Source organism: Schistocerca nitens, chromosome 2, assembly GCF_023898315.1.
Source record: "Schistocerca nitens isolate TAMUIC-IGC-003100 chromosome 2, iqSchNite1.1, whole genome shotgun sequence".
Lineage (NCBI taxonomy): Eukaryota > Metazoa > Arthropoda > Insecta > Orthoptera > Acrididae > Schistocerca > Schistocerca nitens.
Genome location: NC_064615.1, coordinates 590,761,460 through 590,781,583, shown reverse-complemented (window position 1 = coordinate 590,781,583; position 20,124 = coordinate 590,761,460). Strand labels below are relative to the sequence as shown.

Here is a 20,124-nt window from a genome sequence, read left to right as displayed (position 1 = left end):
ACATGGCATTAGTTTTCTTTGTGTTCAGTGTCACTTTATTACTTATTGACCAATCATAAACTTCCTTGAGAGTTTCATTTGCTTTCTCGGCAAGGAGTTCTCTTGTTTTCTCAGTGACTATAATATTGCTGTCATCAGCGAAGAGGATTTTTTCACCATGAGTAACACTACTGGGAAGGTCATTGATGTATATCAGGAACAGTATTGGTCCTAATATGCTACCTTGCGGAGCCTCTATATTAAAGTATTTTGGTTCTAATAAGTGTTTTACTAAATGTTTAGATTTATTTGAAGTATGTGTTATCTCTAATCTTTGTTTCATCCATCTGAACCTGTTCCACCGTGTGCGGACCAGAAGCTGAAATGTTGGGCTTTGTTATTGTCAGAGTGTCAGAACGAAATACTATAATGGCCCACATCAAGCATGCAAATGCTGAAGCCCTTTCTCACCTTCCTGTTGGTCCTGATTCTGCCTTCGATGATACTGCCGTATCTTGTTGTCAGATCGATGCACAGGACACTGAACTTTTACGGACTTTTCCACTGAACTACAGGACAGCTGCACAGGCCACAGAGGCATACCTTGACCTGAACTTATTGTTACCCTACATCAATACTGCTTTGCCAGTATTTAACTGATAGCTAGTGGGATGCTCAGGTATTGGTAAAGGATTTGCAGTGAGCAGTCTTACATGTGGCACACAGGCACCTGAGTCCAGCTCTGTAAATGCTGGATCAGATCCTGGTAGGCCTGCAGAAACTGCAGGACCAATTGCCACCAGAATGGGAACTCGTATTTAAACCACACAAGCCTAATCTATCACTGTATTAACACATAGAAGGTGCTGAGATTAGGTTGGATCTGGCACGTCTGTATAAATTAATACATTTTCCAATTAGCAACGAGCAAGCCAGGTTCACATGTTGCAACTTACATGCACGCCTCTTTAAGTGGGGAACCTTGGGGGTGTTCACCCAAGGAAGACACAGGAGGTACTGCTGATCACATAAGATGGTGGTAGTCACGTGATGATGTCACTAACTGAACTCTGACATTGTCAGAGGGGGAGGGTGCAAAGCAGAAGGTTTGTATAGTCCACAGGACGTCCTGTGGCCCACAATCCTATTTCCAGCAGGCAGGGCACACTGGGTTTATTTTGTATGCATTACTGAAGTTGTAGTAGCGAAATGCTACTAGCAAGGTAGGGTCGTGCAGCTAAACGTTTGGAACTGCACGGGAGTGGAATATTTATTAACGGGACAGACTGTGACATAACAGGGCAGACCTTTCACCTGTCAGCCTGTGTTACAGGGGAAACCAAGTTCAACATCATGCAACTACAGCCATACTAGCCAAGGAAGCCACTAGCGATCCTCCCAATGAGAAATCTGACCTACCTGAATGAAACTTTGGATCCTAAGCTAATTCTGTCCTTAAACTGGCTAATTTAGAGGCAAGAGGGATGTGTTTCAGTACACATGTACAGCAATATCGGGAGGAGCAGCACCACATGATCTAGATCATAAGCGTCACAGCCACTAGCACAGTGTTGGTATTGATCCTGTTTTGGGCAGCCTTCGTCTACTTTATGCAGTGGGCCGCTCTTGAATGCTATCCTTCATCAGATACCATTGGACTGGTTCGTACATGGGAAGCTACGAGGAGAGCAAGAAACTGTAGGAATGCTACTGGGTCATTTAACTGTGATACTATACATGTATCTCAGTGAAATGAATGGAGGAAAATATTGTTCATGTGTTAATACTAAAGATGGGATGTATTTTAGTAGATAATCCATATTTGAATGGCTAGTTGGAGATTTGAACCGTATTCCTCTTGATTTTCTTGCATAATGAAAGAAGTGATGCAGTACTAAAACCCAATTCCAGACATGGTATTTTTAAATGCTGGTCCAGTGCGTTCTGGAAAATCTGATTTATATTCCCAGTTTTTGTCTCGACCCATGCGGCTGAAACATTCGGATAACCGCTTACCCCTCAGCAAATCTATTGTCTCTTTCAATAGAGCTTACCGTCCCCCTCAAATGACATGTAGTCAATGGACATTTTACCACATCAGGTGACAAAAGTCATGGGAGGCCTCCCAATATCTTGTTGGATCTCCTTTTACCTGGCATAGTGCAGCAACTCGACGTGGCATGGACTCAACAAGTCGTTGGAAGTCCCCTGTAGAGAGATTGAGCCGTACTGTCTCTACAGCAGTTCATAATTGCGAAAGAGTTGCCGGTGCAGGATTTTGTGCACGAACTGACCGCTCGATTATGCCCTATAAATATTCGATGTGGCTCATGTCGGGCAATCTGTGTGGCCAACCATTTGCTCTAACTGTCCAGAAAGTTCTTCAAACCAATCGCAAACAATTGTGGCCGGGTGACACAGTGCATTGTCATCCATAAAAATTCCATTGTTGTTTGGGAACATGACATCCATGAATGGTTTTAAATAGTCTCCAAGTAGCCGAACATCCAGAGGATCTACTCCATTCCATATAAACACAAATTGGTTCAAATGGCTCTAAGCACTATGGGACTTAACATCTGAGATCATCAGTCCCCTAGGCTTAGAGAACTACTTAAACCTAACTAACCTAAGGACATCACACACATCCATGCCCGAGGGAGGATTCGAATCTGCGACTGTAGCAGCTGCGCGGTTCCGGATTTAAGCGCCTAGAACCGCTCGGCCACAACGGCCGGCCATATAAACACAACCCACACCATTATTGAGCCACCACCAGCTGGCACAGTGCCCCGTTGACAACTTGGGTCAATAGCTTCATGAGGTCTGTGCCGCACTCGAACCCTACCATCAATTCTTACCAACTGAAATCAGGACTCATCTGACCAGGCCGTGGTTTTTCAGTCGCCTAGGATCCAGCCGGTATGGTGACGAGCCCAGGAAAGGCGCTGCAAGCGATGTCGTGCTGTTAGCAAAGGTACTCACGTCGGTCATCTGCTGCCATAGCCTATTAACGCCAAATTTCGCCACATTGTCCTAACCGATACGTTCGTCGTATGTCTCACATTGATTTCTGCAGTTATTTCACGTGTTGTTGCTTGTCTGTTAGCAGTGACAACTCTACGTAAACGCCACTATTCTCAATCGTTAAGCGAAGACCGTCGGTCACTATGTTGTCTGAGGTGAGAGGTAATGCCTGTAAGTTAACGATTTTCGAAATGCAATGTCCCATGCATCTAGCTCCAACTACCATTTCGCTTTCGAAGTTTGTTAATTCCCGTCGTGCAGCCGTAATCACATTGGAAACATTTTCACATGAATCACCTGAGTACGAATGACAGCTACGCCAATGCACTACCCTTTTATACCTTATGTACGTGATACTACCGCCATCTGTATGAGTGCATATCGCTGTCCCACGACTTTTGTCACCTCATTGCACTTCAACGAAGATGAAATAAAATTAATGTGATAGCAATATGCCTATCAGGAATATATTCCAAAACTTCGCTGACAACGATGGTGCTAAGAACGATGGTATTCTAAATCTACATCCAGATACATACTCCGCAAGCCACCATACGGTTCGTGGAGGAGGGTGCCTTTCACCACTAGTAGTCATTTTCGGTGGAGGGTACCCTGTACGACTACTAGCCATTTCCTTAGTTGTTTCATTCGCAAACAGAGCCAAGGGAAAACTACTGCCTATGTGCCTCCATTGGACACCTAGTTTCTCTTGTCTTATATTCGTGATTCTTATGCGAAATGCAAGTCTGCGGCAGCAGAATCGTCCTGTAGTCAGTCTGAAATGACGTTTTCCTAAATTTTCTGGATTGTGTTCCTCTAAAAGAATATCGTCTTCCTTCCAAGAATTCGCATTTGAGTTGCCAAAACATACTTGCCTGTTGTTCGAACCTGTTGTTGTTGTAGTGGTCTTCAGTCCTGAGACTGGTTTGATGCAGCTCTCCATGCTACTCTATCCTGTGCAAGCTTCTTCATCTCCCAGTACCTACTGCAACCTACATCCTTCTGAATCTGCTTAGTGTATTCATCTCTTGGTCTCCCTCCACGATTTTTACCCTCCACGCTGCCCTCCGATGCTAAATTTGTGAGCCCTTGATGCCTCAAAACATGTCCTACCAACCGATCCCTTCTTCTAGTCAAGTTGTGTCACAAACTTCTCTTCTCCCCAATCCTATTCAATACCTCCTCATTAGTTACGTGATCTACCCACCTTATCTTCAGCATTCTTCTGTAGCACCACATTTCGAAAGCTTCTATTCTCTTCTTGTCCAAACTGATTATCGTCCATGTTTCACTTCCATACATGGCTACACTCCATACAAATACTTTCAGAAACGACTTCCTGACACTTAAATCTATACTCGATGTTAACAAATTTCTCTTCTTCAGAAACGATTTCCTTGCCATTGCCAGTCTACATTTTATATCCTCTCTACTTCGACCATCATCAGTTATTTTACTCCCTAAATAGCAAAACTCCTTTACTACTTTAAGTGTCTCATTTCCTAATCTAATCCCCTCAGCATCACCCGATTTAATTTGACTACATTCCATTATCCTCGTTTTGCTTTTGTTGATGTTCATCTTATATCCTCCTTTCAAGACACTGTCCATTCCGTTCAACTGCTCTTCCAAGTCCTTTGCTGTCTCTGACAGAATTACAATGTCATCGGCGAACCTCAAAGTTTTTACTTCTTCTCCATCAATTTTAATACCTACTCCGAATTTTTCTTTTGTTTCCTTTACTGCTTGCTCAATATACAGATTGAATAACATCAGGGAGAGGCTACAACCCTGTCTCACTCCTTTCCCAACCACTGCTTCCCTTTCATGCCCCTCGACTCTTATAACTGCCATCTGGTTTCTGTACAAATTGTAAATAGCCTTTCGATCCCTGTATTTTACCCCTGCCACCTTCAGAATTTGAAAGAGAGTATTCCATTCGACAATGTCAAAAGCTTTCTCTAAGTCTACAAATGCTAGAAACGTAGGTTTGCCTTTTCTTAATCTTTCTTCTAAGATAAGTCGTAAGGTTAGTATTGCCTCACGTGTTCCAACCTTTCTACGGAATCCAAACTGATCTTCCCCGAGGTCCGCTTCTACCAGTTTTTCCATTCGTCTGTAAAGAATTCGCGTTAGTATTTTGCAGCTGTGACTTATTAAACTGATAGTTCGGTAATTTTCACATCTGTCAACACCTGCTTTCTTTGGGATTGGAATTATTATATTCTTCTTGAAGTCTGAGGGTATTTCGCCTGTCTCATACATCTTGCTCACCAAATGGTAGAGTTTTGTCATGACTGGCTCTCCCAAGGCCATCATTAGATCTAATGGAATGTTGTCTAGTCCCGGGGCCTTGTTTCGACTCAGGTCTTTCAGTGCTCTGTCAAACTCTTCACGCAGTATCTTATCTCCCATTTCGTCTTCATCTACATCCTCTTCATTTCCATAATATTGTCCTCAAGCACATCGCCCTTGTATAAACCCTCTATATACTCCTTCCACCTTTTTGCCTTCCCTTCTTTGCTCAGAACTGGGTTGCCATCTGAGTTCTTGATATTCATACAAGTGGTTCTCTTCTCTCCAAAGGTCTCTTTAATTTTCCTGTAGGCAGTATATATCTTACCCCTAGTGAGACAAGCCTCTACATCCTTACATTTGTCCTCTAGCAACCCCTGCTTAGCCATTTTGCACTTCCTGTCGATCTCATTTTTGAGACGTTTGTATTCCTTTTTGCCTGCTTCATTTACTGCATTTTTATATTTTCTCCTTTCATCAATTAAATTCAATATTTCTTCTGTTACCCAAGGATTTCTATTAGCCCTCGTCTTTTTACCTACTTGATCGTCTGCTGCCTTCACTACTTCATCCCTCAGAGCTACCCATTCTTCTTCTACTGTATTTCTTTCGCCCATTCCTGTCAATTGTTCCCTTATGCTCTCCCTGAAACTCTGTACAACCTCTGGTTCTTTCAGTTTATCCAGGTCCCATCTCCTTAAATTCCCACCTTTTTGCAGTTTCTTCAGTTTCAATCTGCAGTTCATAATAGATTGTGGTCAGAATCCACATCTGCCCCTGGAAATGTCTTACAATTTAAGACCTGGTTCCTAAATCTCTGTCTTACCATTATATAATCTATCTGATACCTCTTAGTATCTCCAGGATTCTTCCAGGTATACAACCTTCTTTTATGATTCTTGAACCAAGTGTTAGCTATGATTAAGTCATGCTCTGTGCAAAATTCTACAAGGCGGCTTCCTCTTTCATTTCTTCCCCCCAATCCATATTCACCTACTACGTTTCCTTCTCTCCCTTTTCCTACTGACGAATCCCAGTCACCCGTGACTATTAAATTTTCGTCTCTCTTCACTACCAGAATAATTTCTTTTATCTCGTCATACATTTCATGTACACTCCTGGAAATTGAAATAAGAACACCGTGAATTCATTGTCCCAGGAAGGGGAAACTTTATTGACACATTCCTGGGGTCAGATACATCACATGATCACACTGACAGAACCACAGGCACATAGACACAGGCAACAGAGCATGCACAATGTCGGCACTAGTACAGTGTATATCCACCTTTCGCAGCAATGCAGGCTGCTATTCTCCCATGGAGACGATCGTAGAGATGCTGGATGTAGTCCTGTGGAACGGCTTGCCATGCCATTTCCACCTGGCGCCTCAGTTGGACCAGCGTTCGTGCTGGACGTGCAGACCGCGTGAGACGACGCTTCATCCAGTCCCAAACATGCTCAATGGGGGACAGATCCGGAGATCTTGCTGGCCAGGGTAGTTGACTTACACCTTCTAGAGCACGTTGGGTGGCATGGGATACATGCGGACGTGCATTGTCCTGTTGGAACAGCAAGTTCCCTTGCCGGTCTAGGAATGGTAGAACGATGGGTTCGATGACGGTTTGGATGTACCGTGCACTATTCAGTGTCCCCTCGACGATCACCAGTGGTGTACGGCCGGTGTAGGAGATCGCTCCCCACACCATGATGCCGGGTGTTGGCCCTGTGTGCCTCGGTCGTATGCAGTCCTGATTGTGGCGCTCACCTGCACGGCGCCAAACACGCATACGACCATCATTGGCACCAAGGCAGAAGCGACTCTCATCGCTGAAGACGACACGTCTCCATTCGTCCCTCCATTCACGCCTGTCGCGACATCACTGGAGGCGGGCTGCACGATGTTGGGGCGTGAGCGGAAGACGGCCTAACGGTGTGCGGGACCATAGCCCAGCTTCATGGAGACGGTTGCGAATGGTCCTCGCCGATACCCCAGGAGCAACAGTGTCCCTAATTTGCTGGGAAGTGGCGGTGCGGTCCCCTACGGCACTGCGTAGGATCCTACGGTCTTGGCGTGCATCCGTGCGTCGCTGCGGCCCGGTCCCAGGTCGACGGGCACGTGCACCTTCCGCCGACCACTGGCGACAACATCGATGTACTGTGGAGACCTCACGCCCCACGTGTTGAGCAATTCGGCGGTACGTCCACCCGGCCTCCCGCATGCCCACTATACGCCCTCGCTCAAAGTCCGTCAACTGCACATACGGTTCACGTCCACGCTGTCGCGGCATGCTACCAGTGTTAAAGACTGCGATGGAGCTCCGTATGCCACGGCAAACTGGCTGACACTGACGGCGGCGGTGCACAAATGCTGCGCAGCTAGCGCCATTCGACGGCCAACACCGCGGTTCCTGGTGTGTCCGCTGTGCCGTGCGTGTGATCATTGCTTGTACAGCCCTCTCGCAGTGTCCGGAGCAAGTATGGTGGGTCTGACACACCGGTGTCAATGTGTTCTTTTTTCCATTTCCAGGAGTGTATTTCTTCATCATCTGCAGAGCTAGTGGGCATATAAACTTGTACTACTGTAGTAGGCATGGGCTTTGTGTCTATCTTGGCCACAATAATGCGTTCACTATGCTGTTTGTAGTAGCTAACGCGCACTCCTATTTTCTTATTCATTATTAAACCTACTCCTGCATTACCCCTACTTGATTTTGTATTTATAACCCTGTAATCACCTGACCAAAAGTCTTGTTCCTCCTGCCACCGAACTTCACTAATTCCCACTATATCTAACTTTAACCTATCCATTTCCCTTTTTAAATTTTCTAACCTACCTGCCCGATTAAGGGAGCTGACATTCCACGCTCCGATCCGTAGAACACCAGTTTTCTTTCTCCTGATGACGTCCTCTTGAGTAGTCCCCGCCTGGAGATCCGAATGGGGGACTATTTTACCTCCGGAATATTTTACCCAAGAGGACGCCATTATCATTTAATCATACAGTAAAGCTGCATTTCCTCGGGAAAAATTACGGCTGTAGTTTCCCCTTGCTTTCAGCCGTTCGCAGTACCAGCACAGCAAGGCCGTTTTGGTTAATGTTACAAGGCCAGATCAGTCAATCATCCAGACTGTTGCCCCTGCAACTACTGAAAAGGCTGCTGCCCCTCTTCAGGAACCACATGTTTGTTCGAACCTATCAGTAACAAATGTAGCAGCCCGCCTCTGAATTGCTTCAATGTCTTCCTATAATCCGGCCTGATGTGGATCCCAAACACTCGGCCAGTACTCAAGAAAGGGTCGTACTGATGTCATATATGTGGCCTTCACAGATGAACCACACTATCCTAAAATTCTCCCAGTAAACTGAAGTGGACCATTTGCCTTCCGCACTACAGCCCTTACAAGCTCGTTCCACTTCGTATCGCTGCTTATCGTTATGCCTACATACTTCATACTGTGTCAAGCAGCACACTACTACTGCTGTATTCGAACATTACAGGACTTTTTTCCCTATTCATTTGCATTAACTTACATTTTTCTACATTTAGAACTACCTGCCATTCATTGCACCAACTATTCTCCCACAGTCACACAACAACGACACCTTACCGTACATCATAGCATCATCAGCTAACAACAGCAGATTGTTGCTCATCTTGTTCGCCATATCATTTATGTATGTAGAAAATAACAGCAGTCCTACTATACTTCTCTGGGACATTCCTGGCTCTACCTTTGTCTCTGATGAACACTCGCTGTCGAGGACAACGTAGCAGGTTCTGTTACAGTGTGTTAACTGTAAGACGGCAGAGTTGTGTGGGGAGTGCGGGGAGAGGAGGAAGCAAGCATTGGCTGGCGAGGGGAAAGGAGCCGTTGGGGAGGGGACAAGGCACGCCTACCAGTTGCAGTGCTGGCACTACAAATTGCGCGTCATGCTTACACGAAAGCAGACGAAAGGCTTGGAAGTAACACTCGCTTTAAGTGTTGTTCGTAAACGAAACTGAAATCGTCATGTATATTAAAATCTATATATATAAAAATGAATGTATGTATGTTTCTCTATTATGCGCTCACAAACCATTCATCCGATTGCAATGAAACTTTTGTGAGTTGTTCTCCGAACGCCCGAAAACAACAATATACAATGTTTTAAGAGTCAGGTCATTGTAGCATGCGATTCCCACTGCTCGCATTTTTTTTCATTTTATTTCATTCATATTGCCAAGCGTTTGTGGTGATACGCCAGGATGATTCTTGCAAAACTGTTTGAATCTTCCAATGCTACGCATGCTGTGTCCTGTGTATGTAGCAGCTCTCACTGAAGATTTGTAAATGGGGTGCAGCAATTTTTTCTGCTCCCTTTCCCTTTCGCAGCATTCAATCACACGCAATATAATTTTACGAGCATCGCTACGTAATACTGGTTTCCTTCTAACCGTAGGCCTACAGGTAGGCGTTGTTGGCGACTCCCGAGATGGGCCAGCACCTGCCTCTTCACTCATTTTGATAATGTTTAGCACAACTGCACAATAAAAACACGCAGAACAGTACAGCGCAAAACAATAACACAGCAGACGACAATGGCTACCTTGTACAACACAGTCAGCTACGTAATGTTGGCAGCAGTCGAAACTGCGTGCCTACCGAAGCCTCCCGACGTTTACCGACTTCTACCGATTCAGGACTAGGGAGAGGTCTGCCATCCAAAAGTTTACACACTGTACTTAAGTTCAAATGGCTCTGAGCACTATGGGACTTAACTTCTGTGGTCATCAGTCCCCTAGAACTTAGAACTACTTAAACCTAACTAACCTAAGGACATCACACACATCCATGCCCGAGGCAGGATTCGAACCTGCGACCGTAGCAGTCCCGCGGTTCCACTGTACTTAAGTCTTCGAGCCACTCACATATATGCTAACCTGCAATGGCGCTTCAAGTCAAATACTTCTGGGAAATCTAGGAATATGGAATCTAAATATTGAGCTTCATCCACAAGTTCGCATGATATCGTGTGAGAAAAGGACAAACTGAGTTTCATACCAGCGATGCTTTCTAGAAACGTGCTGATTCGTGTACTGACGCTTTCCCATCTCAGGGAAATATACAGGATGAATTTTCAACCGTGTACAAACTCTAGGGATTGATCGATGAGAGGATGCGGAACAAAAAAGTTCTAACGAACTTATGTCCGGAAATGCATGGTTTTCATGCTAGAGACACTTTATTCAGTCATACATTGTTACAGAGACTGCGGTCTAATACGCGCTGTACCATGCAGCCACAGTTACAGTATGTGTTCAAAATGGTTTCCATGTGCCTCAACGCATGCATGTACGCTCTGTAGCATGTTCTGTCTCTTACGCTCACAACTGCCAGGCTGCATCCGAACGGTGTCAAAGGCAGCATGAATACGCTGCTCCAGTGTCTTCACATCTTGAATGGACTCTGCACACACTGTACTTTTGAGATGGCTCCAAAACCGGAAGCACGGGTTGAGGTCAGGTGAATGAGCAGGCCATGCAACTGGACCCCCTCGTCCGATTCATCGACCAGGGAAGACACGGTCGAGATGCGACCAGACGTTTACGGTGAAGAGGGATGGTGCACCACCATGTAGCAGCTACATAACCCTTCGAATCAACAATGGCACTTCTTCAAGCAGGGGAGGCAAAGTCACCTACAACAAACGCTGATAGTTCCGGCCTGTTAGGCGACGTGGAAGGAAGACTGGTCCAAAATATGGTCGCCAATTATCCCCGCCCACACATTCCGGCTGCACCGAAGCTCATGGTTCGCTGTCACCATACCATGTGGGTTCTGTATAATATCCCACAGATGACTGTTGCATTTCCGGACATAAGTTCATTAAATCTTTCTTGTCCCACATCCTGTCATCGATCAACCCCTAGAGTTTGTATATGGTGGAAAAAAATTACCCTGTATATTATATGTTCAAAAATTCTGCAGCAAACAGATTTTAAGGATACTGGTCTGTAATTTTTCTGGTCCGTTAGTTTGCCCTTCTTGCACACGTGATCACTTGCGCTTTTTTTCCAGTCGCTTGGGACTTTACTCTGGTCGACAGATTCGCGATAAATGCAACCTAAATAAGGGGGCAATGCCGTAGAGTACTCTTTGTAAAAACGAATTGGGATTTCATTCGGACATGGCGATTTATTTGTGTTCAACTCTTCCAGTTGTTTCCCAAGGCCAGTGATGCCCATTACTACACTGAAGAGTGAAAGAGATCGGTACACTTGCCCAATATCGTATAGGGCCCCCACGAGCGCGCTGAAGTGCCGCAACATGAAAGTGGAATCGAAGCATTGCTGGAGGGAACTGACACCATGAATCCTGCAGGGCTGCCATAAATCCGTAAGAGTACGAGGGGCTGGAGATATCTTCTGAACAGCACGTTGCAAGGCATCCCAGATTTGCTCCATTATGTTCATGTTTAGGGAGTTTGGTGGCCAACGGAAGTGTTTAAACTCAGAAGAGTGTCTCTGGAGTCAATCTGTACCAATTCTGGAAGTGTGGAGTGTCGCATTGTCCTGCTGGAATTGCTCAAGTCCATCGGAATGCACAATGGACATTAATGGATTCAGGTGGTCAGGCAAGATGCTTACGTACGTATTACCTGTCAGAGTTGTATCTGGACGTATCATGGGTCCCATATCACTCCAACTGCACTTGCCCCACATCATTACAGAGCCTTCACCAACTTGAACAGTCCCCTGCTGACATGCAGAGTCCATGGATTCATGAGGTTGTCTCCATACCCGTACACATCCATCCGCTCGACACAATTTGAAACGAGACTCGTCCGAACAGGCAACATGTTTCCAGCCATCAACAGTCCAATGTCGGCCTTGACGGGCCCAGGCGAGGCATAGATTTGTGTCGTGCAGTCATCAAGGGTACACGAGTGGGTCTTCATCTCCGCTAACCCATATCGTTGATGTTTCGTTGAATAGCTCGCACACTGACACTTGTTGATGGCCTAGCACTGAAACCTGCAGCGTTCTCGGAATGGTTGCAATTCTGTCACGTTGAACAACTCTCTTCAGTCGTCGTTGGTCCCTTCCTTGTAGGATCTTCTTCTGGCCGCAGCGATGTCGGAGATTTGATGTTTTACTGGATTCCTGATATTCACAGTAAACTCGTGAAATGATCGCGCGGGAAAATCCCCACTTTCTCGCAAGCTCGGAGATACTGTGTCCCATCGCTCGCGCCGGCTGTAACACTACGTTCAGACCCACGTATCTTGATAACTGCCATTGTAGCATCAGTAACCGACCTAACAACTGCGCCAGATACTTGTCTTATGTAGGACTTGCCGATCGAAGCGCCGTATTCTACCTGTTTACATATCTCTGTATTTGAATACCCATGCCTGTGCCAGTTCCTTTGGCGCTGCAGCGTTTGTTCTCCATGTGAAAGTCTGTGCTGTGGTCAAAAGGGGGTGTGTTTATACGATCCTGGGTGAAAGATTTCTTAAAAGCGAATTTTAAAACCTCAGCTTTCCTTTTGCTGTTTTCAACTGCCACATCAGATTGGTCAACGAGTGAGTGGATAGAAGCCTTAGACCCACTTGGCGATTTTACGTAGGACCAAAATTTTTTCGGGGTCTCGGCATTTGCTAAGGTATGACGGTGGTGGTTGTTGTATGCTTCGCGCATCGATCTTTTTACAGATGCACGAATCTACTAAATTTCGCCTGTCGTCATTTGCGCATTCTCCTTTGAACCGAGAATGGAACAACCTTTGCTTCCTCAGCAGTTTCCGAATTTCGTTGTTAAACCACGGTGGGTCTTTTCCGTCCTTAATCCATTTACTTGGCACATACTTCTCCAGAGCAAGACTTTCAATCCGTTTAAACTTTGCCTATAATTCCTCGCTTTCTTTTTCGCTTTTATTCTGATATACACGAGTCAGAATGATTGTTAATGGAACTTTGCGAATATTTCTGATGGAACTCACATACCTTGAGAGACGACGCGTTCTTCATGCTCCGTATCACTGGCGCTCAGACAAACAAGCTGAAGCACGAACATTACATAGCAGAGGACGGGACGCATGGCAGCACAGAACTGACTCCGTTGGCGGACGTTCGGGTACATAAACCGCGGAAGTCTCATTACAGTGGCAACAATAACGCTTTTGATTAAATGACCTCCGCAATCATGATACACGGTCGTCATGTTAACTGTATGCTACATTTTGTCACATACGAGGTCAAAACTTTCCTGTGCACCATTCGTCCAGGACACGCATCCACACACTAGCCTCAGCAAATGAAAATTATGCTAAGGAACCTAAAATTCATATTTTTTATTCTCGAATCGGCTTTTCTGGTTTTTTAATGATATCCTGTGAGTTATGTTCCGTGTAGTCTCGTAGAATATTACACAAATAATGTGTATAGGCACGGAAAAGGATATTACCCTTCTGATTAGTGGGATAGGAGTAAGCCGACTAAAACAGACGTGTGTTTGTGTTTTGCATCACTTCGCCCCTTTCCACACGGAGGCACATTCCAATTAGTCTAACTTACGCAAAGAAGGAATCGATTGTGGAATCATCATGATAACAATTTAAGTGATTGGGATTAGATGTTCGGACGCAAAATCAGATCGGTGCAGTGGAATTTGTACTGAGACTTCGTCAGCTTTTAAGTTGTTTGGTAATGTCATCACACAGCCCTTCATAGCCGCTATTCACTTCCTAACAACACTGAATATGTTTCTACTAATGTCACTGTCAGAGGTACGCCCGGATAGCCGAGCACGTTAATCCGCGGCTTCCACGATACGAGGATGCAAGCCTGCCTCCGATCGAATCCGTTTCGCGAATTAACAACTAGCGCCAGTGAACCGCTAGCATGGATACGGTTTTCACATAGTTTCCCACACACAATTAGGTAAACACCGAGCTGGTAGCGATGTCTCGTCTCAGACACTCACTTCACAAACATTTAGATGCCGACTTGTGGGGTACACAGGTACATTCCAGGGGGAAGTGGTAACATCGAGAAGAGCATCCGTCCATCGAGTACAACAAACATTGCATCAGCCCATGAAACAATGCCGACCCCGAGGGAAAAAGGGAAAAGGCAAAGATAGAGAAAGACCGTCGCTGTCTGGGCTTGAAACGTTTCTTGACGTCTGCTTAAGAGGCACGTTTAATTTCTTTAGCGCTTTTTTTTTTTCACGTAAACCCATAAGAATTGGTCACATTCCGCCCACTTGATGAAGTGTAATCTTCAGATATCACTTCGACGTAACATATCGCAGAAGAAAGTCTGAATTTTAGTCATGCTCACGTCTGACGTGTTAATCGCCGCTAAATCTTATTAATGTGCAACACGTGTCGCCAAAAAATTTCATTCGTATAAGCACAGTCTACGCTAAGCCGAGAAATTTACTCTCGGCGCTCGTAATTTGTTATCCCAGTCTCAGAAGTTTCTCACAAGAAATCCATGGATTGGCCAAATTAGGCGTTTAGTGAAGAGCGCACTGGTGCTTCAGCGCTTCATGTTCATTTTCTTTTACACTGAGCCGCTTTTTAAGTTACAAAATCCCAACCCTTAAACCAGATACATCTTTTAATTGCAATGGCATGTTACTGATATACATCATGTAACAGTTGAATCATGTGCTTGAGATGCCCTTTCAGATGAATGGATACTTCATGAGGTTCGGAGTTCCACATTCGAAAACGCAGTCCTTTCTTCAAAAAAGTTATCGTCCAAAGCTTGCAAAGAAACAGTATTTGAATTTTTAGCATTGGCGGCCTTTGTTTTATCCTGTGAATTAGTATCATAGAAGGCGTCTTTCTCGTTTGCATTGTGAACGAGAGGAGGAAACTTCATACTTTAACAACTCTTCGTTAGCTGTTCACTACTACCGCAATAGTTATGCAATTAACTCAATGTAATACAAACAACACTGTGAACTACAATAATTTAGTCACTAGTTAAAAACTGAACGTCTTGACCATTTTTTAACATGCTTCGCCTTGACACACAAAGCACTGAGCTACGATCCATGGTCCTTCCTCAGCGTAATGTCTCAAATGTGTATTTGTGTATGTTAATATGTTAAGTGTTTGTACAGTGTAGTGTTACGGTAGACGACTATAGAAGAGAAGGGTAGGCAGAATGCGAAATCTGTTGCCAACATAAAACTTGCTGGTCTCAAACAGCAACAAGGCTTAGCCAATTTTGAAGTCCCTCTTCAACGGACAAATTAAAGTCACATGCCTGCACACCACGTGACAACTGCGGAGAAAATGGTTCAAATGGCTCTGAGCAGTATGGGACTTAGCATCTTAGGTCATCGGTCCCCTAGAACTTAGAACTACTTAAACCTAACTAACCTAAGGACATCACACACATCCATGCCCGAGGCAGGATTCGAACCTGCGACCGTAGCAGTCCCGCGGTTCTGGACTGAAGCGCCTGGAACCGCACGGCCACCGCGACCGGCTAACTGCGGAGAGATACGCTGTATAACGTAGGGCATTGTGACGCAATCAGACGATTAGCAGCTGTAAGCTGCGATCTGAAACCCCCCTTAGATTTGATGACAAATCGTATACTACCGGGATTCGAATCACTACCTCTGAGAAAAGCATCATGTGTTATATACCTCAGCTACAGAACCGAAAAAAGGAAAGGCTACATGACATGAACGCAAGATTCCATGTTTACATTGTAAGTTATACAACGAAACTATGTACTATGTGGTGTCATCTAAAGCTGAACGTTAGCGAGTGTGTGTGCACATGTGCGCGTGCGTTTGAAGCTTTTATAAGTAATAATAATGACAGTATCAATTTAGTGACCAATGGCAAATAAAAATAGGAGAGTAGGTCTATACACACTCGAAGAAAAACAAAAAACGACTCACCACGAAGGAAATACCCGAATGGAACGGAAATCTGCAGATGTGATGTACAGTCTCAGACATAAAAACTGACCGCCGGCCGGCCGCCACAGAGACTTAAGTCCGAGTCGTTCACTTAAGGTGGCCAATAAAACTGACTGCCCCTGACAACGCTAAGTCCGGCACAATCTGATAACACTGTAAGGTGGGGAAGCGTCAGGAGGAAGTGTTGTCTACTTCCGAGATGATATCGTGTTGTGAGAGTCTGGTCAAGTGATGCCGGCACGGTAGCTCAGTGTGTTCGGTCAGAGGTTTTAGCTATCCTCTGTAATAAAAAGAACGGATGGACGAACAACCTGAACAGGTGTCATCGGACATCTGCCACCAACAAATTCAACTAACAATATAGAACAAAATGAGATTAAAAAAAGTAATAACTGTCGTGCATTCAAAACTTACAGTCGCGTTTTCGCGTCTGACTGTATCCCTTTCTTTCTTTTTTCTTTTTTTTAACCACATTTCGGACCTCGTCTAAAGTTATGAGCCTGACTGAACATCGAAGATGATTCACTTCACATTCAATCCACCAGTAACAACAAATACTTCCAAAAACAATTCCACAGGACAGCTCTTGGCTGCGTCGTGGTCAGAAAATGATATTTTTATTACAACAAAAATCGTTCTGGCACGAATGATTTTCGACATTAAGGAAGTCTCGACTGCTGATATAAGCGATGGATTACCTTTTAACCACCACGTGACATTTGCATTCAACAGGCAAGTTTCAGAAGTCTGGTGTAGGGGTACTGCATCCTCTAACTCTAAACAACAAAAATCAGCGGAGTGACTATTATTGCAGTTTTGCTTTAACTTTATCAGGTCGCTCATTGAGCATTGCTATGCAATGCTGTTACCAGTGACGAATTATGATGCCTTTATCGTTAACTTCCTAAGAAGAAACGAAAGGCTGAGCCCCACTAAAAGACTTAAACTTGAGCAAAGAGTAGCGTGAACATAATATTTTCCATCTGATAGCTCCAAAAGTGTGTTTCGCACTATGAATTCGTCCCCAAGGGTGTGTCCATCACAGCTGGAATTTGTTGCCAACAATTTAGACACCTTTCGGTCGCAGTGTAAGAAAATCGACCGTCTGAACTACATCACGTGTGCTACTGCATGATAACGCACTCTGTTGATTTGAGAAACAAAACGATCCAGGAGATTGATAGGGAAGTCATCTCTCAGGCACTTGTATTGACAGGGAAGTCATCTCTCAGGCACGTATACTCGTAAAATTTTACCTTTCCCGATCTTGATCGATCAACTGTCAAGCAAATTCCTGGAAAGCTATATTGCCCATGTATCACACTGAGCCAGGTTTTACAGTTTATTGCCATAGTTGATCGTAGAGAACTCTGCAAGAAGGATGTATGTCATGCGCTGGAAATATATTTATTACACTGGAATATTAACAGCGCTACATTACACATGACTGACAGGTCGGAAACTCAAGCGATCTAACATTATAGCCTGTTTTAATTGCGGAACGTTGTAGCCTTAGGAGTGCATGTGTTTATGTTCTCTCTTACCAATACCTTCGAGGCACTGTTCCTGGACTCTAGAACCATACATTAGAGTTGATAGCGTAGTTGGTTTACGTAAAATGCTTTGAATTCCATCCACCTGGATCTTCATCATACATAAAAATCACCCGTTTCTTGTTCTTCTTAACCCTGTGCTATTCATCACAACACTTTCAAATCTGTTACTATACACCAATAATGGGTGCTAACCTCCTCAACATGGGTGCATCTGGGGAAATCTTGTGCACTTGGATGGGTAAGGACTCGGCAAGCTCCATTGATTCACGAGACGTGGAATGTAGCGGTCTATTTGTGGTCAGCTGCAGATTAAATCGGTAACGGTGCTGCAAGGTGGGTTGGTCAAAGACTGTGCAGGGAGGCATTTCAGTCTCTAATTTTACCCTAAGACTGCGAGAATGCTCTATGAATCCCATCTGCACAGAGATAGATCGTAAATTATGCACTATGCTCGAGATGCTAGAAATATGTAGAGCACTGTGTGGTATACTTTGTTGATTTATGTGTTCGAGAATTAACAGTGAACGGATGTAGTGCACAGTCATCTATCTACATTCACAATGATACTTGCAAAGTAGAGAAGGGACGGTTTAGCTATGATACTGAAATTGGGATAACATGCTGTCACATCATTGGCCGGTGTTTACATTACTGTAAAATTGCTAAAATTGTTCACATTATCAACTGTGATGCTTATTATTACAGTATATTGACGGTGTCTTTTCCATCCCATCCATCCACTGACAGGCTGTTGGTTACCACATAATGATTGACTGACAACGCTTGTTTGACTTGGGAAAAGAGTTTTGTGTTATGGGTGACACCTTCTGGGGATTGCTAGCACCGAAACAGTAATCGCGTACATGAGTGCAATATGAGAAATCAGTCAAAGTGGAACACAGAGCCATCAGCTATTCCGTCACTGTGACAGGTGAGTTTAAATGTAGAGGTAGCCCAGTTGACGTATCTTCCTTCCAAAATTCAAACTTCCCACCAGGGGGTCTTGGCAGGGGACTGTGGCACTTTCCCGCCATCTTGGGTAACAGTACTTGCGTCATCAGCTGACATCACAGCACCCAGCTTGAATGACATCACAGCACCCATCTTGAATGACGTCATCCGCAGCAGAGTGCAACGTCTTGGATAGCTGTACTTTGGGGTGATGTCCTTGTTGTCTGTGAGAGGTCGTGGATCAGAACGTCTTAATGTCAGTTTAGAACCTGACACAACCTCGAAGTCGTGGCATAAAAATAAAATGTTTGGCCGTGTACAAAGCGTGTTAGAAAATAATGTTTTAAAAAACAAGACATGGCTGCAGTGGGGAGGGGGCGTCTCTTGCAACTTACAGTATAGTCTGCGGGATACTATCATCCTCCTAGAGTACAGGTTATGGAACTTTAAACTTGTCTGTGCAGTTGATCAATAACAGCACATTTAATAGGATCGTCACCCGTCTTCGATGCCTGCATGCATGTGGTATTTGTTTTCGATATATGGGAGGAGAGAGATGCGTTAAAAATGTTATCTAGTTCTCTATCGGACGTAGTTAGTTGAGCTTTTATAGGTCATAATTTTTCTCTTATGTATGGTGCAGAATAACGAAGATAGCTTGTTGGGGAGATAGATGTGAATGGATGTAGATCTGTAGTATCTGTATCTAGTTTGGGGATGTGCCAAAATGCGTCCATTTCCACCGAATGATCAAAACACGGTCTTGTTGTACTAACACAGGGCTCTCTGTTTCTATGCGGGTTGCATGAGGTGGTGGATAAGGCTTTCTCTGGCTTCTACCCCGTTCTGACTTAAATTGGAATGATCACATGCACAAAGCTGCAGAAATGTCAGCAGACGCAGGATGCGTAGGTACTGACTAAAACCACGTTGGAATTTTACTGTAGCAGACAGGTTTGCGAATGATGATGTGTTTCGAGATATGAGAGTGCCAGAAATATGATTCACTTGTGGCTGTAATCATTAAATGACTTCTCCATTGGATCGAAAGCAAGTTGAATGGAAAGACTTGATTCCAAATCCCAGACAGCGTTTCTAGTGGATAGCGTAGCATTAGAGATCTGGAAAGTTAATCTACATTTCTTACGACCTCAATCAGCACACCATCTACTCTTTGTGATCCTTCTCAATCAACCATCACCTTTAGCCCAGTGGATATATCACCGAACCTCTGACATGGGATCTAGATAGAACGCGTTACAAATTCTGTAGAAATATCTAGCTGCGGTGGCGTGAGGGATTCGCAAATACAGGTTTCATACCACGTTCCTTAGTCGAATCACTTTCTAAATTGGTTAATTTTATTATGAGGTTGCACC

At 44.5% G+C, this 20,124-nt stretch overlaps 1 protein-coding gene across 2 annotated transcripts in view; it reads right to left on the bottom strand.

The window, feature by feature from the left end:
* The window catches only part of LOC126236651 (trypsin-1-like), a 91,733-nt gene extending 78,353 nt beyond the window's left edge, over nucleotides 1-13,380 (bottom strand). For both annotated transcript variants that reach the window (XM_049946113.1, XM_049946114.1), the window contains exon 1: nucleotides 13,292-13,380. In XM_049946113.1, the coding sequence (XP_049802070.1) occupies nucleotides 13,292-13,361 (70 nt within the window). In that variant the 5' untranslated portion in view covers nucleotides 13,362-13,380. The remainder of the gene's footprint in view (nucleotides 1-13,291) is intronic.
* Between the last annotated feature and the right edge of the window lie 6,744 nt (nucleotides 13,381-20,124).